Source organism: Somniosus microcephalus, chromosome 6 (assembly GCF_052327205.1).
Source record: "Somniosus microcephalus isolate GS21.2 chromosome 6, FLI_Smic_1.0, whole genome shotgun sequence".
Lineage (NCBI taxonomy): Eukaryota > Metazoa > Chordata > Chondrichthyes > Squaliformes > Somniosidae > Somniosus > Somniosus microcephalus.
In genome coordinates, this window is record NC_140992.1 from 201929845 (window position 1) to 201948614 (window position 18770).

The following is an 18770-nucleotide window of genomic DNA, read 5'->3' on the forward strand; positions in this document are numbered from 1 at the left end:
GGGGTCGGCCATTTAGGACTGAGATGAGGAGAAATTTCTTCACTCAGAGGGGTGGTGAATCTTCGGAATTCTCTACCCCAGAGGGCTATGTAGGCTCAGTCGTTGAGTATATTTAAGACAGAGATCGATAGGTTTTTTGCTATTAAGAGAATCAAGGGATATGGGGATAGTGCAGGAAAGTGGAGTTGAGGTAGAAGATCAGCCATGGTCTTAATGAATGGCAGAGCTGGTTCGAGGGGCCAAATGGCCTATTCCTGCTGCTATTTCTTATGTTCTTATGATTAGGAGGAGGAGCTGCATATTTGATTATCTTCTGTTCTGCAACCCAATGCAACTGCAAAGGGTTAGAAAGGATATAATGAGATAAATTCTGTAACATTATATAGAAAGAGAGCTCATTGTGTCCAATATATTAAAATTGGCACACGTGTCGCCCACTCTAACTTAGAGATAGGTAAACACCCTATATGGGATTTTCCAAAGTTAAGATGTCAACATTTGGCCATCCACCATTCCCTGTCATACCTATAGGTGTCCACTCAATGGGATTTCCCATCCTATTACAGCCTTTGACACAGTTGACCACTCTATCCTTCTCCAACGCCTTTCTACCGTCGGCCAGCTGGGTGGGACTGCACTCGCCTGGTTCCATTCTTATCTATCTAATCATAGCCAGAGAATCACCTGCAACGGCTTCTCTTCCTGCTCCCACATCGTTACCTCTGGTGTCCCCCAAGGATCTATCCTTGGCCCCCTCCTATTTCTCATCTATATGCTGCCCCTTGGCGACATCATCCGAAAACAATGTGTCAGTTTCCACATGTACGCTGATAAACCCAGCTCTACCTCACTACCACTTCTCTCGACCCCTCCACGGTCTCTAAATTGTCAGACTGCTTGTCCGACATCCAGTTCTGGATGAGCAGAAATTTTCTCCAATTAAGTATTGGGAAGACTGAAGCCATTGTTTTCGGTCCCCACCACAAACTCCGTTCCCTAGCCATCCCTCTCCCTAACATCCGTCTGAGGCCGAACCACACTGTTCGCAACCTTGGTGTCATATTTGACCCTGAAATTAGCTTCTGACCACATATCCGCGGCATAACTAAGACCGTCTATTTTCACCTCCGTACTGTGTTCTCCTGGAGCTTTGCTTGATTACCTTAGTGAGTTAGAGAGAAAGTTCCCAGATTCCTAAATCGGCCTCAGCTTTTCCCCCACTTTTTTATCCCTCACAGGAGACTGAGAGATTGGGGAGGTGATCAGTGTTGTATATGGCTGCACCACCTCTGGATGGGCTGAGTTTGATGGACCGGATGGTCTTTTCCTGTCCTTCTCTTTATATGCTTGCATTAGTCTGCTTTGTTTAAATTATTCATGAGCAACAGAGGGTGATGTTCTAAACTTATGTTTTCCTCCCATCCTCCTTGATCCCTCTAGGTCTAAGTCACTGACCATGGCCTGGAGGGACATGAATGACCTGTTCCGAAGGTAGACAGATAACCTGTTTCAAAGTCTTTGCCAATGGTGTTCTGAACTGGCCCTCAGAAGTCTATTAGAAATCTCCACCTAATGTTCCCTTTCTGCCATGGGGTGTGCAGCACAACCAAGATGCATGGGTGGGGGGGGGAGGGGATGGATAGGAAAGGGAGGGGGGGTCAATGAAGCTGCATCTGAGTTTTCCAGGGCATCACAGAGTGGTAATCCAACACGCCCCACTGTCACACTGCTGCTATTCTAATCTGTTTATTTTTCATTCCTGTAGGCCTCACCCTCTTAATCCCATATCTGCTCACTCGGAAGAAGAGGTGGTGCAACTGCAAGGTTCGTGTATTTGTGGGAGGTCAGATCAATCGTATGGATGAGGAGAGAAAGGCGTAAGTACACTTGGGTCTGTGGATTACGATGTGCCTGTTGTCAGCTATGATAGCATTGATATGAGTGACCACCGTGCAGACCTGGTGAAGACAAAGTCTCCTCTTCACGGGGTTGGTGTCTCAGCTTGATAATGATGGACGAGTGAACATTGTGCCGGGCCATGATGTTACAGATTGTGGTGTTAAGCAGTTTTTCTGCTGATGTTGCACAGTTCCTCATGGATGCCCAGTTTTGGTCTGCTACATCTGTCTAGTCCATCCCACTTAGCATGGTGACAGTAGCACCTCACTACGTGCTGGATGGTGCCCTTACTGTGAACACCAAAACCCCTAATTCTCTGATAAGCCCATGTGATATGTATTGTGCTGCTCAGCTAGTGATAACTTCTTCCAAAATTTGATAGACTCTGGAACAGTTCCCATGGATTGGAGGGTAGCTAATGTAACCCCACAATTCAAAAAAGGTGGTAGAGAGGAAATGGGGAATTATAGACCGGTAAGCCTGACATCGGTGGTGGGGAAAATGCTAGAGTCCATTATAAAAGATGTAATAGCAGAGCACTTGGAAAACAGTGACAGGATCGGACAAAGTCAACATGGATTTACAAAAGGTAAATCGTGCTTGACTAATCTACTGGAATTTTTTGAGGATGTAACTGGTAGAATAGATAAGGGAGAACCAGTGGATGTGGTGTATTTGGACATTCAGAAGGCTTTTGAAAAGGTCCCGCATAAGAGATTAGCGTGTAAAGTTAAGGCACATAGGATTGGGGGTAAGGTACTGACTTGGATAGAGAACTGGTTGGCAGACAGGAAGCAAAGAGTTGGAATAAACGGCTCTTTTTCCGAGTGGCAGGCAGTGACCAGTGGGGTACCGCAGCTATTCACAATATATATTAATGATCTAGACGAGGGAACTAGATGTAATGGCCCAGAAATTCGGGTCTCCACGGGTGAGTACGCGCTGGGTACTCACGTGTGGGCCTGATGGAAGTGCCGGTTTCCTGCATGCACTGCGCATGCGTGGGAAACCGGCACTTCCGTTCCTCTGAACGAAGGGGCCAGGCCAGGCCCCGGATCGGAATTCCATGGGGCCCTACAGCTCAACTGCCGGCGCGCAAGGTAAGTGCAGGTCGGGGGCTTACACCCGCGGGAAGCCCCCGACCCGAATTTCTGGGCCATAATCTCCAAGTTTGCAGATGACACAAAGCTGGGTGGGTGTGTGTGCTGTGTGGAGGATGCCAAGAAACTCCAGTATCATTTGGACAGGTTGGGTAATGCAGTATAATGTGGATAAATGCGAGGTTATCCATTTTGGTGGCAAAAACAGGAAAGCAGATTATTATCTGAACGGCAATAGATTGGGAGAAGGGTGTAGTGTCCGAGGATCAATAATAATCAGACTGCAGGAGAACAATAAAACAGGTATTTACTGAACAGAGAGTAATTCAAGACTGAAATACAGAAGCCTGCTATGGCTTTAAATACAGGGGTGGTCACTGCCGGTACTGCAGTATAGAATCAGTTCTTCTCATAAAGTCACATACACAACAATTCCTCCCCTTTTAGATAAACAGTACATAACATTCATTTAACAACTAAATAATAACTAATTACAATTACAATTTTCTCTGTACTATATACATCAACTGAAATAATCATTTATAAGTTCAGTCTTTGAGGAGGCTTCCTGATCCTGACTGGATAGCGCCTTTCTCGAGTATCCTGTTCTTGCGGCGGAGTTGATTCTGGCTCATTGTCATTGGTTGGTTCGTCAGCTTCCAATACCACTGCTTCTGAGGTAGACGCAATCTGTACTTCGGGTTGATTACCAGGTGCACCTGCTCATGGTATGGGTTTGGCTTGTTCCTGTGACTCTAGAATCTGGTCAGCATGGCGTCTCACGATGCTCTCTCCAACGTCCACTGTGTACATTAGTGGTCCCTGCTGTGTGCATATCGTTCCTGGCTGCCATTTTTCTGTTCGGTAGTCGCGGGCCAAGACTGGTTGCCCTATCTTGAAGCTCCTGGTTGGCTTCTCATTCATGTGCTGGAATTGCTTATCCTCAACATCTCGTCTTATGTTTGGTTTGAGCAAATCCAGGCGATATCTTAGCCTTCGGTTGAAGAACATTATGGCTGGAGCTTGGTTGGTGACTGCATGTGTCGCATTCTGGTAAGCAAACGAGAAATTATCCACCTTGTGTTGTAGTGGTATGTCGTCATTACGCATTGCCTTTATGGCCTTTTTAAAGGTCTGAACAAACCTCTCAGCCAATCCATTTGTGGCTGGATGATATGGGGCAGATGTGTGATGCTTCACCCCATTATTCCTCAGAAACCTCCAGAAATCCTCTGACACAAACTGTGGCCCATTGTCGGCGCAAATCTGTTCTGGCAAGCCATTCCTGGCGAAGAGGGTCCGTAGGACTGCAATAGTTTTCTCCGTGGTGGTGGAGGACATTTTGATGACCTCTGGCCATTTCGAATGGGCGTCCACAGCGATTAGGAACATTGAGTCCATAAATGGACCAGCAAAATCAATGTGTACCCGTTGCCATGGAGATGAGGGCCACTCCCATGGATGTAGCGGGGCCTGTGGTGGAGCGTTTTGGACCTTCTGGCATCCTGTGCAACTCTTGGTCATATCCTCGATTTCTTTATCGGTTCCTGGCCACCACACAAACGCCCTGGCTAGGCTCTTCATTTTTACCCCTCCCAGATGACCCTCATGAAGCTCATTGAGCACTCTATCTCTCAACTTGGGTGGAATTACCACTCGGGATCCACACATCAAGGTCCCCCGGCACACTGACAGCTGTTCTCTCCTTGGCGAGAATGCTGGCAACAGTGAGTCGCCATGTGCTGGCCATCCCTTCACTGTCAAATCATAGACCCGAGAGAGTGTCAGGTCATTTCGGGTTTCCTTCTCTATACTTGAGTTTGTAACAGGTAGACATTCGACTATGGTCGCATGGAATATCTCAACAGGGTCCACTGCAGGTGCTTCCTCTACCGTAGGCAACGGTAGGCGCGACAGCCCATCAGCGTTTCCATGCTGTTTCGTACCCTTGTACTCTATGTCGTACTGATGTGCCCCTAGAAAAAGTGACCATCTTTGCAGCCGTTGCGCCGTCATCACCGGAACGCCCTTCTTTGGGTTAAAAATGGAGACCAGGGACTGATGATCAGTCAGTCGGGTGAATTTCTGCCCGTGCAGATAGTGATTGAACTTCTTCACCCCCCACACCAGGCTGAGGGCCTCCCTGTCAATCTGGGCATAGTTCCGCTCGGCTGAGGTTAACGAGCGCGACGCAAAGGCTATTGGCCTCTCTGAACCGTCAGGGAATTTGTGTGACAGCACCGCTCCGATGCCGTAGGGAGACGCATCACATGCTAACCAAATCGGTAGTGTTGGATTGTAGTGGGCCAATAGTTCTTTTGAAGTGATTAGGCATTTACATTTCTGAAAGGCACGCTTACACTCATCATTCCATTTCCATGTTACTCCAGTTTGCAGTAGGGCGTTCAGTGGGTGCAGAATTGTAGATAAATTCAGCAAGAACTTAGGGTAGTAGTTCACCAACCCGAGGAACGACCTCAGTTGCGACATATTTTCCGGTGCTGGAGCCTTGACTACAGCCTCAATCTTGTCCGGCGACTTATGCAACCCTTCCTCATCAATCATGTGGCCACAATATGAGATTTGTCTCCTGAAGAACTCGCATTTGGGGCGGTTGGCTCATAGCCCATATTCCTGTAATCTCGTGAGCACCTGTTCCAGGTTGGCAAGGTGTTCACTGTCATTTTCGCCCGTAACCAGGATGTCGTCCAAATAACACTGGGTCCCCGGGATCCCTTGCAGGACTTGTTCCATCGCCCTCTGCCAAATAGCCGGGGCTGATGCTACCCCGAATACCAGCCGATTGTACTGGTAAAGGCCTTTGAGAGTGTTTATCGTGAGGTATTTCCTAGACGCTTCTTCTACCTCCATTTGTAGATACGCTTGGGCCAGATCAATCTTTGTAAAGCGTTTCCCTCCAGATAGTGAGGCGAAAATATCTTCTATCCGTGGAAGTGGATATTGTACTGTGTGCAGGACTGGGTTCACAGTTACCTTGAAGTCCCCACAGATGCGAACCTTCTTCGGTTCCCCAGGCATGCTGCTCAATGATTTCTTCATTGCAGGAACGATGGGTGTGGCCCACTCGCTCCAGTCCACCTTGGACAGCACACCCGAATGCTCCAGACTCTCCAGCTCTGCTTCAACGGCTGGGCGGATCGCGTAAGGTACTGGTCTGGCCTTAAAAAATTTTGGGTTTGCGTTATCTTCGATTTTTATCGTTGCCGTTACTCCTTTCAGAGTCCCAAGTCCTTGTTGGAATACTTCTTTCGCGTCAGTTAGAATCTTTGACAGTCGTCCAGGTGTGACGTCATCATCCTTTTTATCAGTCACAGTTAGCGCCTGAATGGAATGCCAATCCAATTGTATTTTTCGGATCCATTCACGTCCCAATAATGGTGGTCCTCCATCTGGTAGTATATATAGATACAGTTTCTGTGTTTCCTTGCCGTTGTATTCAACTGGCACCCTTATTTTTCCTCTGGGGTAGACTTTTTGCCCCGTGTATGTCTTCAATACAATGGACGTGTCCTTCAAGGGTATGTGTGAGAATAGCCGCTCATAGTCTCGTCGATTCATGACAGTTAGGGCTGATCCTGTATCCAATTCCATCTTTACTTGGGACCCTGCTATCATGAGGGTGACCCAAATGGTTCGGTGATCCTCCTTTGCGATCACGTTGTGTAACTTTAGACAACTTAGTCTCCTGCTCCCGGAGTCATTATCACTCTCCTGATCTTCCGAACTACTGTCTGTCATATTTTTTTCTTTCTTGTACTTTTCCTTAGTAGTTCTTTTAGTGTTGGTTTTCTTTCCCGACCTGCAGACTCGTGCTATGTGTCCCATTTTCCCGCATTGCCTGCATACTTTGTCCTTAAACCAGCAGTCCTTCTGATCATGGGTTGTTCTGCCGCAGCGATAGCACTTTTCTGCTCCATACGCCATTTCGTTAGCGCTGTATTCTTGTGGTTTCTGTTGTATTTCCGCAGCTCCCCGTGCTGCTGCTTCGTAGGATACTGCCACGCTGAAAGCCTGTTCTAGCATCAGGTCCTTTTCCGAAAGTAGTCGTTTCTGGGTTCCTTCACTCTGGAGCCCGCAGACAAACTTATCCCGTAAGGTGTCTGCCAGTCCTGCTCCGAACTGGCAGTGCTTCGATAACTTGCGTAGTTCCATAAGATAGTCAGCATTGTTCTCATCTTTGTGCTGGTTTCTTTTATGGAACTTGAATCTTTCTGCTATCAGCAGCGGTGTAGGGTTTAGGTGTTCCTGTAAGATATTAACAATCTCTTCAAAACTTTTCTCCATTGGTTTAGCTGGGGTAATTAAATTCCGCAATAGGCCGTACGTTCTCGCGCCCATCAAATTTAATAATACCGACGCCTTCTTTCCATTGGCCACCTCATTGGCATTGCAGTACACTTCAATTCTTTCCACATACGTGGTCCAGTCTTCTACCTCGTTGTCGAAAGCAGTGATACTGCCACTCTTCGGCATCTTGGGTGATTTAAAATGGCGCCTCCCGTGCTTTTTCTTCTTCCCCAATGTAATAAAATGGCGCCTCCCGCGCTTTTCCTTCTTCCCCAATGGAATAAAATGGCGCCTCCCGCGCTTTTCCTTCTTCCCCTTGCTGCCACGCTGCTCCTAGCGTTCTACAGGGTAATGGCGGTGACCTGCGGCTTCGGCGCGTCTCACTTTTCCTTCCCCGCGTTCTATCCTCTCCACGCTGCCCGGTCCTTGAGCACCGACCGCGCCCTGTGCGCTCCACCCTCTCTCTCTCTCTTTTCCTCCCTTTGCAGAGCCGCTTGATCGAGCCCGAGCCCGCCACAGTCCGGAAGGGTCAGCGCACTACCTGCTACCAGCACGACTTGCTGGAACACCTCAACTGGGGAGCCAGGCCCAGCTCTCCACAGCCTCCCCTGCAACTCTCCGATGGATCCCTGGGCGGTTGCCCGCAGTTGACGCCCGCCGTTCTGACTTCGACCTCCAAGAAGCTTCTCTTCAGGGAAAAGATCCCCGTGAGGTGATGCAGTACTGCAGGTGAGTTCAAACCTGCCCGTCGCCAGTGTAGTGTCCGAGGATCAATAATACTCAAACTGCAGGAGAACAATAAAACAGGTATTTACTGAACAGAGAGTAATTCAAGACTGAAATACAGAAGCCTGCTATGGCTTTATATACAGGGGTGGTCACTGCCGGTACTGCAGTATAGAATCAGTTCTTCTCTTAAAGGCACATACACAACAAAGGGGAAGTGCAACGAGACCTGGGTGTCCTTGTGCACCAGTCGCTGAAGGTAAGCATGCAGGTGCAATAGGCGGTTAAGAAGGCAAATGGTATGTTGGCCTTCATAGTGAGAGGATTTGAGTACAGGAGCAAGGATGTCTTGCTGCAGTTGTACAGGGCCTTGGTGAGACCACACCTTGAATATTGTGTGCAGTTTTGGTCGCCTTATCTGAGGAAGGATGTTCTTGCCATGGAGGGCGTGCAGCGAAGATTCACCAGACTGATACCTGGGATGGTGAGGAGAGATTGGGTCGATTGGGCTTATATTCGCTGGAGTTTAGAAGAATGAGAGGGGATCTCATTGAAACTTATAAAATTCTAACAGGACTAGATAGACTAGATGCAGGAAGGATGTTCCTGATGGCGGGGGAGTCCAAAACCAGGGGTCACAGTCTAAAGATAAGGGGTAAGCCATTTAGGACAGAGATGAGGAGGAATTTCTTCACCCAGAGAGTGGTGAACCTGTGGAATTCTCTACCACAGAAGGCAGTTGAGGCCAATTCATTAAATATATTCAAAAAGGAGTTGGATATATTTCTTGAGGCTAAAGAGATCAAGGGATATGGGGAGAAAGCAGGGACAGGGTACTGAATGTGGATGATCAGCCATGATCTCATTGAATGGCGGAGCAGGCTCGAGGGGCCGAATGGCCTACTCCTGCTCCTATCTTCTATGTATCTATGTATGGCCTGGAATTTGCGGTCAGCCGTGAAGCAAATGCTTTCGCTGCTGGTCCCGAAGTAAGGTTCGCACAAAGATCTCGCGGACTCTGTGTCGAGAAGTTCAGGTTTTCCGACGTTGATTCACATCAACGTAGTTTAGTGGGAATCCCATAACGCGAGCTGCTGTGACGTCAACAAGCTGTCTAAGCAGCCAATCAAATTGCAGATTTCTCACAGACAGTGAACCAGGGAGTGGGTAAGCTGCTAAAATTCTAACTTTTTAAAAATGAGAGCAAAACAAAGATTGGCGCTCTCACAAGGGGAAAAGGCAAACCTGAAATAAAAATGGACAAACTTTAACAAAAAAATTTTTTTTTTTTTTAAGTTTCTTAATTTTTATTTTTTATTAAAATGGATAAATTTGACACTGCACAAAATTAAAATGAGGTTTTCAGGGCCATAACCTTTGTTTAGCAGTCAATACGCTGTTAAAACCCCAATTACACCTAACCCCTTTGGCTCTAATTTTTAATGGGGTATTTAACAGCGTAAGTTCTGCGGAAGGGCCGAATTTTTCGGCAGTTTCCAGGATGAGAGATTTCACTGATTGCTGGCTCTGTTGGCGGGGGGTGGGGGTGCAAAGTGCAGCCAGTGTCGGAGCAGTAAATGACAGACTGCAACGGCGAATGCTGCCAGTTCGCCGTCATCAGGACCGCAAATTCTGGTCCTATGTGTCCAAGATATATCCATTTAATTTTCCAGGACGCAGAGCTTATTTGACAATGTTGGTGCCTTTTTCCCCTCTGTGAATGAAACAGTAATTTTATGGCATGTCCTCTCAATGTGTAAAAAAAAAGCAAAATAAACACAAGCACAATTACATAGGCATGTTATAAAATACAATCCAGGTCAAATGAAGAAGTGTCATAATGTCCTCATTGCTTTAGTTTGAGACACATCATTATACAAGTTTATTTATGGTTTTAGCTCCATGTATTTCTAAACTTACATTTACTGTAATTGTATCAAACTAGTTCTCACCCAACTATACCCTTAGAGCTCGATTTTCCCAGCCCCGAGGAGGCGGGTTTGGAGGCATGCAAGTTGTTAAAATCGCCAAAACTGGCGAGTGTTCCCGCCTCCAAGCAATTTTCCCAAGTGCGTGTTTTCTGACCCGCTTTCCATCCCGCCTCTTAACAGCCACTTAATTGCCTCTTTAATCCCATTTTGAGAGGCCTTTCAGATTTTAACACATTTCCCCCATCCTACATGCCTCCTCTGGAACACGCCAGGTAATCCTGGCGGCCTCACCAGTGGATTGCTTACGAACAGCTGCAGCTCCTCCGTTACAAAGGAGTTTTCACCGATGATCATTTGCAGGTGGCAGAACTTTGTTGTTTCAGGTCTGGGGGAACTTTTAGCAGGCATACTCAGTGTTGTGGAAGTTTGGAGCCTGACACACATCTCCAGTGTGACCTCCTTGGAAACCCCTCTCCCCACCTTGACTAAGTGCTTCCTCAACTGAGGCATATACCAGAAACATGCCGACCATTTAATTCCTTTCCTCCTGGACATCAGATTCGGATGAAGACCAGCCGCAGCAGCAGCAGCACCATGAGCAACAGCAGGAACATCAACAGGAGCGCCAAGCTGCTAGTCACCCACCTGAAGATGCACAGGCCAGAAGGCGCCAGAGCGCCACCATATTGCTGCCTGGGATGCAAGGGACGCACTCATCCTGGCCAGATTTGCTTAGCCTACACAATCAAACACTTTAGTCTCGCTCCTTCTTACTAGATCATCGACAATGGAGAAGAACCTACGGAATCCTATCACTCTGACCACCATTCTGATAATCGCAAGGCGCCCTAAGCCCTCAATGTGAAAGTCCCATTTGCGAAATGACACAGGCCACAACTTCAACAGTTTGCCATCAAAACACTTTATAATACAATCACAATGATGGCTGGTTCAAAAACAAAACAACACAGCACCCTTGTGACTTACGCGTGCTCCTACATGGTGCTTCCTCTGTGGCTTCAGCAGATGTGAAGGCCCCTTGCTCGCTCTCTTGCTGCTCCTGTCTCAACGCCTTGGCGGGCATCCTCTGGAGTGGCGAACCTGTGCGGGCTCGCCAACAGTCTGCTGCTCCTACGGCTGTGCAGGGGCTGAGACGCCCATCTCATTTGGGTGAGGACTCTGGTGGAGCTCTGACTGAGGGCTTTGCTGTGGCATGGTCGTGTGAGCGCTTGGAGAGGAGCCCCCACTTCCTTGTTGTCTGCCACCAACATCCCTCTCATGGGTCAGCCCCACTTCAGAGGTAGCAAGTGGCTTGACAGCACCTTGCTGCACTGCATAGGGGCCATGAGGACCCATTTCTGCACTGGAAGTCCTACTCCAGAGGACTTACATGAAGATCTGCTTTGTTTGCCCAATAGCTGACCATCGCTCCTCAAGAGATGTCATTCTATTCTGAACAGTGACCATGTTTTCAATACCCTTGCAACTAAGCTCCTCCATAGACCATGAAAGGAGTGAGTGTAGTGAATGCATAGCATAGATACCTGCGTGTTGTAATCAGTTATTGTCATGGCATCACAGTGATAGGAAGTGTGAGGGCTGCATGGTCAAATAGTTAAGTGAATGTGACCATAGGGAGAGAGGGAATGGGTAAGGGGGCAGGGATGTAAGTGTCAAGTGGGATGTGGGGGAAGAGGTTGGCAAAGCAGAGTGCTGGTGCGGAGAGGCGATGGGGATCAGATTGAGGGTGATGGGAAAGTCATACTCACTTTTCCGGTGCGGAGAAGGTCATGAAACCTTTTTCTGCATTGCAGCGGTTCTGCGGCTCATTGAAATGGAGTTGACAACCTGGGCCACTTGTAGCCACACAGCTTTTGTCTGCTGGGGTGGCTTTTTTCTCCCTGAGGAAGGGAAGAGCACCTCCTTATTACAGCTGGCTCCGTACACCAGAGCTTGGAGGGAGGGCTCATCAAACCGAGGAGCCCACTTTTGCTTGATCGTTGACATTTTCCACAATTCAACTCCTTCATATAAATTGCAGAGCCTTTGCAGTCTCCAGAAGAATCAAGGCTGCTTGCAGGCCTTAAAACCAACAGCATTGATGACGTCATCGGAGGCGACTTTCTGTATGAAAAGACTAGTTGGGCCAGTGGTTCCCACATGCAGGAAATCAATTGGCCAGTTTGGGGAAAATTGCACTTTTTCAACACTTCACTTAGGAGTCGGGGTCCTGACACGATTTCCACCTGACACGCCCCAGCCCGCCCACACTGACAAAATCCAGCCCTTTGTCTCTACTTCCTTTCACCTTTTTTCAGAAGGAAAAGCTCTTGCTGTTTGGCACGAGATACACAGCTAGTAAACGACAGTAATTGAAAATTGAATAGAACCAGCATCCACAAATTTTATCTGTCAATTTTTTTTAATATATAATTTCTATGTTCAATTTTGTAGTCCTTAAAATGAGGGAGGAACATTAGTGCTGGAAAGTGGATTACTCCCTATTTTAGGCTTCTTGATGCCAGTGTCAATCACTCTCAGGTCAGGCCTCATTGTCAATATTAAAGAGAAAATTCTACAATTTTCACATCAGCAGGTGAAGATACTCAACTAACAATTCTCTTTCTGGGTCTTAGGATGATTACTCTCTTAAGCAAATTCCGTCTTGGTTTCCATGAGGTCCATGTCCTGCCAGACATCAACCAGAAGCCACGTCCTGAACAGTAAGGAATACTTTGGCACAGCTCCTGTAGTTTTGTAACTCTGTGACATAGAGAGTGCTAGAGCCTCTAGTTACGAGTCTTGGTTTTTATAGACCATTCATTCCTTTTCTTTCTTTGTTGTAGTGTAAAGAGGTTCGAGGATTTGATTGCTCCTTACAGACTGAATGATGGTTTCAAGGATGAAGCCATTGTTAATGAGTTGAGGAAAGATTGTCCTTGGAAGATCTCAGATGAGGAGGTTAAGAAAAACAAGACAAAAGTACGTAGAGATCAGGTTGGAGATTCAGTTCAATTGCTGCTGCTCAAACAGAGACGATTTTAATAGACCAGGATTGTGACAATGCTGATCCGATTGTGGACTGGAATGGCTTAGGGACCAGTCTGATCGTAGTTAGACTGCTATTAATGCAGTAACTCAGGCCAGCCTCCCCTCAGCAGAGCATGTTGGAATATCATTTCACATCATAATTGTCTGGTGTATGGATATCATGATGTCATAATGGATGCGTGTGTGAGCGTCACCACTGAGCTTTGAGTCTTTAATGACATCCTTTGCTTAGTAACAACATAGTGTAACAAATTAGATCCTCAGCTCAGCACGGGGCTTGTGGGGAATACCACTTAGATTTCTTAATGCATCCATCATACTCATGGATCAAGGTTATAGCTCTGCTAAACAGTAGGCCTAGAATTAAAATACCTGAGGCATGATTGTTCAGGGAGAGTACAAATGAAGTGAGTCTGATAATGTGATTGTTTTCTGTGCAGTCGCTCCGACAGGTGAGACTGAATGAGATCTTACTGGATTACTCCCGTGATGCTGCGCTTATAGTTGTGTAAGTATGAAACCTGTTCCGTGTGGCCTCCAGCTTTGACTATTTTTGTCCCTTTATGTGTTGCAGTATGTCCAGTCAGTTAGATTTGTGTACTAAACATTGGATTATTATGTTTATACTGTAAATGTAGTTAGACACTTAGTGAAAATAATGAATATTTCATTTCAAAATTCTCCCCTAATCTCTATTTATAATATACAGGTAGACTATCCTTTATCCGAACTTCCGAAAACCTCTAAAAACCCAAAGTTTTTTCGTTCAGCGTAAGTCGTGCGCATGACATGACCAGAGTGGTGCACGACTTACGCTGAGCAGGGCAGAGGGTCACAGAGTTCCCTCCTGGGTAGGAGATTGCAGGCCGAGCCAGGCAGTGTGAAGGAGGTACCGGGAGAGTGAACCCAACAATACAGCGGGCCGTCCGATATTCTTTTCTCCCCCCGACCCGACCCGAACCGAACCGCGGCCCGTCCGATATTCTTTTCTCCCCCCCACCCGACCCGCCCGATATTCTTTTCTCCCCCACCCCCCCCCCCGACCCGTCCGATATTCTTTTCTCCCCCCGACCTCCAAACCCCACCGCCGACACCCGAACCCCCCCCCGGCCTGAACCGCGGCCCGTCCAATATTCTTTTCTCTCCCCCCCCCCCCCCCCACCCGACCCCCGACCTGATTTGCGGGCCAGCTTAGTAGGAGTCAGCCGATATCCGGCTTTCCAGAGAAGCAGGAAGGGGAATGAGACACGGAACAGTCGCAAGAGGTAGCCTGAACTTTTAAAATTTATATTAAATACAAATTTCCCAGTCTTATAATAATACCTTCTGAAATCCAAAAAATTCCGAAAACCGAAACTCAGCTGGTCCCAAGGCTAAGGATAAGGGATAGTGTACCTGTATATACAAAAATATGCCTTGACTTAAAAAAAAAGCATCAGATATCTGCCATTTCTGGTCTCTTTGCCTCCATGCTGCTGCAGTGATGTTACTGCTTCACCTGGGGCTGATCTGAAGCATCTTAAGCCTGGGAGCACAAACTACAGCTAAGTAGGAGAAACAGCAAGAATGATATCACCATTTCTGAACACTGCCATATCCATAGTACAATTCATTTGTATTTTGTGGATCAAAGCTTCTAAAAGTATAAGGATATTTGAAATAAACCATACAGGCGAACAAAAGAGATTTGTGTACTTAAAGAGCATGTTGGCTTCAGGACCTGTGTTTGGAAAAAGAAGTTACAAAGAATTCTGATTAACTTTGACACCAATTTTGCTTTTTATGTCAATTCGTTATTTAAATATTTTTGTTTAAATGGAGTGTAGAGTTACTAAGCTCGGTGTGTTAGGGAGCAGAATTATAATGCCCAAGGTTGAACTGACCCGATCATTGAAACACTGAGTTAATAATTATCTACACTGATATCGGTTCAGCTCCATTATGTTATCAGACATAGTCAATTCTCGAAGCCAGTTCTGTCTGATATTATCCTGTTTAACCAAAACTCTTTTTAATATATTGGGTTCTCAAGAATGTATGTTAACATTTTAATAAAGCTGTGAAACAGTGTAAGTTCATATATACATTCTGAATTTCTATATAGTACCTTTACACATGTATTTTATGAATCTATTAGACACATATGTATTTGCAAATATTCTATTAAGTTATTAAATACATAGGTGTGAAAACTTTTGTTTGAAAGATAGAATTGAAATCACAGGAAAATACAAAATAATTGACTTGCTCCTTCCCGGACTTCAACCGGTCCATACAGCAGTGATAAAGTGACGCCATCTGTTTCTATCTCATGCTCCTCTTGGCACTTCTCTTGAGTTGAGGTTATGATTGTTTCCTTTTTCCTTCAAATTGTTCTACACTATGTATCTCTCAATCTGTCAGGGCATCTTCCCTGAGGGAGTCAGACCAAGGCTTGTTTAAGAGATGTCTACCACTCTCTCTCAGTATTGGCCGTGGAAGTACCATTGACAGAGGCACATCTTCCCAATCACAGAAGGTTGCCTACTTCTCACTTCCTCTTCGCTCGTATGTTGTTGCCACTGGATCTTTAAAATTCTTCTCATACATCTGAGGAGAATTTTCAAGTACATTAATGTTAAAATAATGCTTCATAACGGTTTGATTTTTTAAAAAGAAATGAATACAATGGGAAGACTCTATATTTAAGTTACTTTAACCAAATTAGTTCTGTTTAAATGTTTGTAGCCTTGGAATTCTCAGAATGAACACATTTTTTATTTTACATTGTTGGGTTTCTGTTGAACCAAATGTGACGTTGTGTGGTTCTTTAATTTTTTTTCCAGTACTATGCCTGTCGCAAGAAAGGATAAATGCCCAAGCACACTGTACCTGGCATGGCTGGAGACACTTTCTCAGGACCTACGTCCCCCTGTCCTCTTAATCCGAGGAAACCAGCAAAATGTCCTGACCTTCTACTGTCAATAACACTAGCTCAAGGACTGGTCATTTATTTACTTTAACACACACTTGAACTGAATATTTACACAAATGTCTAACGCATTGGGAATGAATCTGTAAAGCTGTACAAAGTTTTGTATATCTGTGAGTTTAGGGATTTGAAAGCGAAAAATGAGTGTGTTGAGAATAAAAGTCCAGCATGAAAGAAAAGCAAATGTGAAAGGAAAACACAGCTTTAAAAAGCTGATAGTTTTGTAATGTTTAAAACCTTTAATTAAAGGATAAGTAATTTTATTGCAAACATACGAAAAGTCAGCCCATCAATGCTCATCCTTACATTACATGATTCACCACCCTACCAAATCAATAGCACTGCTAATTCCTGGAGGAGGTTTAAAAAAATCTGTGGCCATTGTAAAGCTATGGATATTTTGAATATATTATGCTACCTGTACCAAAATTATTCTTCATCTGCGCAAGATCCATCACTTAGCAGTGAAAGAAACTAGAAAGAACAATTGGCAGAGTTTGACAAGTATACAAAGGATGGTGATATAACTTGCTAATAAGTTGCAAATTACTTGTCCATCTAACAAGAGTGGATGCTCCTGTTCAAATGTGGAACTCTCCCAGGATAAAGCAGCCCGCTTGATTGGCATCCCATCCACCACCTTAAACATTCACTCCCTCCACCACCGGCGCACCGTGGCTGCAGTGTGTACCATCTACAAGATGCACTGCAGCAACTCGCCAAGGCTTCTTCGACAGCACCTCCCAAACCCATGACTTCTACTACCCAGAAGGGCAAGGGCAGCAGCAGGCATATGGGAATACCATCACCTGCAAGTTCCCCTCCAAGTCACACACCATCCTGACTTAGAAATATATCGCCATTCCTTCATCGTCGCTGGGTCAAAATCCTGGAAGTCCCTACCTAACAGCACTGTGGTAGTACCTTTACCACAAGGACTGGAGCAGTTCAAGAAGGCGGCTCACCACCAACTTCTCACGGGTAATTAGGGATGGGCAATGACAGCGATGCCCACATCCCATGAATGAATAAAAACAATTGCCCAAAGCTCTCGGAATCCAATTTTTAAAACTTTTTATTTCAGAAGTGTTTCCTAAAATAATAGAAGTCCTTGGTGGTGTGTCACATAAGAACATAAGAAATAGGAGCAGGAATAGGCCACTTGACCCCTCGAGCCTGCTCCGCCATTCAATAAGATCATGGCTGATCTTGGGCTCAAAGCCACTTCCCCGCCCTCTCCCCATAACCCTTTACTCCGTTATCTTGCAAAAATTTGTCTATCTCCACCTTAAATGTATTTAATGACCTAGCCTCCACGGCTCTCTGAGGCAGAGAATTCCACAGATTTACGACCCTCTTGAGAGACGAAATTCCTCCTCATCTCAGTTCTAAAAGGGCGACCCTTTATTCTGAAACTATGCTCCAGAGTTCTAGATTTCCCGTCAAGGGGAAACATCCTCTCTGCATCTACCTTGTTGAGCCCCCTCAGTATCTTATATGTTTCAATAAGCTCACCTCTCATTCTTCTAAATTCCAATGAGTATAGGCCCAACCTGCTCAACCTTTCTTCATAAGTCAACCCCCTCATCTCTGGAATTAACCTAGTGAATCATCTCTGAACTGCCTCCAATGCAAGTATGTCCTTCCTTAAATAAGGAGACCAAAACTGTACGCAGTACTCAAGGTGTGGTCTCACCAATACCCTGTACAGTTGTAGCAGGACTTCCCATCATTAAGTGTGGTGCAGCATGGAGTGGTTGGGTGTGGGATTGTGCTGTGATTTCCTGTACAGAGAGTTTCTAATCTTGTCATGGGGCAGTGCTGACTGGAGGCACAACTCCTGACAAAGTACCCCAGAATCATCCTGGGTCAAGAGTGGAACCGACAGAGATTTGTCAGCTGGTCACCAGTTTGGGAAGTGATGCATGATTTGACAGAAACCCACAAGATGGAAGATGAAAAAAATAAACCACAAAGCAATGTGAATTCCTGAAAATCTATATATTTTAGATAGTTCTCTGGTTTTGAAGACCTGAAATTTAAAAGTAGATAAAAATTCAGATGATTAATTGACCAGGGATGACATGCACCAGAGTGCCTTAGCCTTTTGTGAAGTACTTTGATAACAGTGTTGCTGGAGGAGAGGGTTCATGAGTTGATGATTGACTCCCAATAAATAAACCGATTGACAAATTTAATGGAAATTTAGGCTGGCAATTTCCTTGGGGCTTCTCCCACTGTTTACATACGTTTTTGTCGCAGTTTCAGCGAAGTTACAACTGCAGAGCAGAAGAAGCCCTGAGGAAATTCCCAGCCTTAGTGCTTGTCCAGGTGGAATATAAGAAAGCCTATCGATCCAATCACCTGTATATTATACGGTTTCCTAGTAATGAACTGCAGAATATTTCTAGATAAACCTGCAGCGATGTTATCACATATTAAGGACATGGAGTCCACTAATGGCTGCTGTTCATACTGGCAGCAACTGATGGCGCAAAAACCAACCAAACTCCACAGCAACAATGGAAACAGTTTATATTGTTCATTATTGTACACACCAAGGAACGATAAGACAATTATTTAATCTCTGGACGCCTGAATCCCTCGATTAAATTACTGCCTTGTAAATGATACTTTTTATTTCAGGAGTAATCGTAAAAATAACACTGAGCAGGAATGTTGTGCTTTTAGTGAATATCTGATTTACCATGGTATATGCATCACATTGCTAGCCAACGGAAGAAGACGGGAGGTGTTTGAGTTCCAGTGCGGCAGGTGCATGCC

At 45.6% G+C, this 18770-nt stretch overlaps 2 protein-coding genes across 6 annotated transcripts in view; one reads left to right on the forward strand and one right to left on the reverse strand.

The window, feature by feature from the left end:
* Window positions 1-18758, forward strand: part of slc12a3 (solute carrier family 12 member 3) — a 109491-nt gene extending 90733 nt beyond the window's left edge. Inside the window, exons 22-26 of one of the 4 annotated variants that reach the window (XM_085991223.1) lie at window positions 1766-1877; window positions 12601-12687; window positions 12811-12946; window positions 13456-13523; window positions 15841-18758. In XM_085991223.1, the coding sequence (XP_085847349.1) occupies window positions 1766-1877; window positions 12601-12687; window positions 12811-12946; window positions 13456-13523; window positions 15841-15982 (545 nt within the window). In that variant the 3' untranslated portion in view covers window positions 15983-18758. Of the gene's footprint in view, window positions 1-1765; window positions 1878-12418; window positions 12688-12810; window positions 12947-13455; window positions 13524-15840 lie in introns of those variants that run through there. The other 3 variants (XR_015078794.1, XR_015078795.1, XM_085991224.1) reach the window with 3 other exon arrangements.
* Window positions 14592-18770, reverse strand: part of LOC147116367 (uncharacterized) — a 53454-nt gene continuing 49275 nt past the window's right edge. The window contains exon 5 of one of the 2 annotated variants that reach the window (XM_085991229.1): window positions 14592-15604. In XM_085991229.1, the coding sequence (XP_085847355.1) occupies window positions 15597-15604 (8 nt within the window). In that variant the 3' untranslated portion in view covers window positions 14592-15596. The remainder of the gene's footprint in view (window positions 15605-18770) is intronic. The other variant, XR_015078796.1, reaches the window with a different exon arrangement.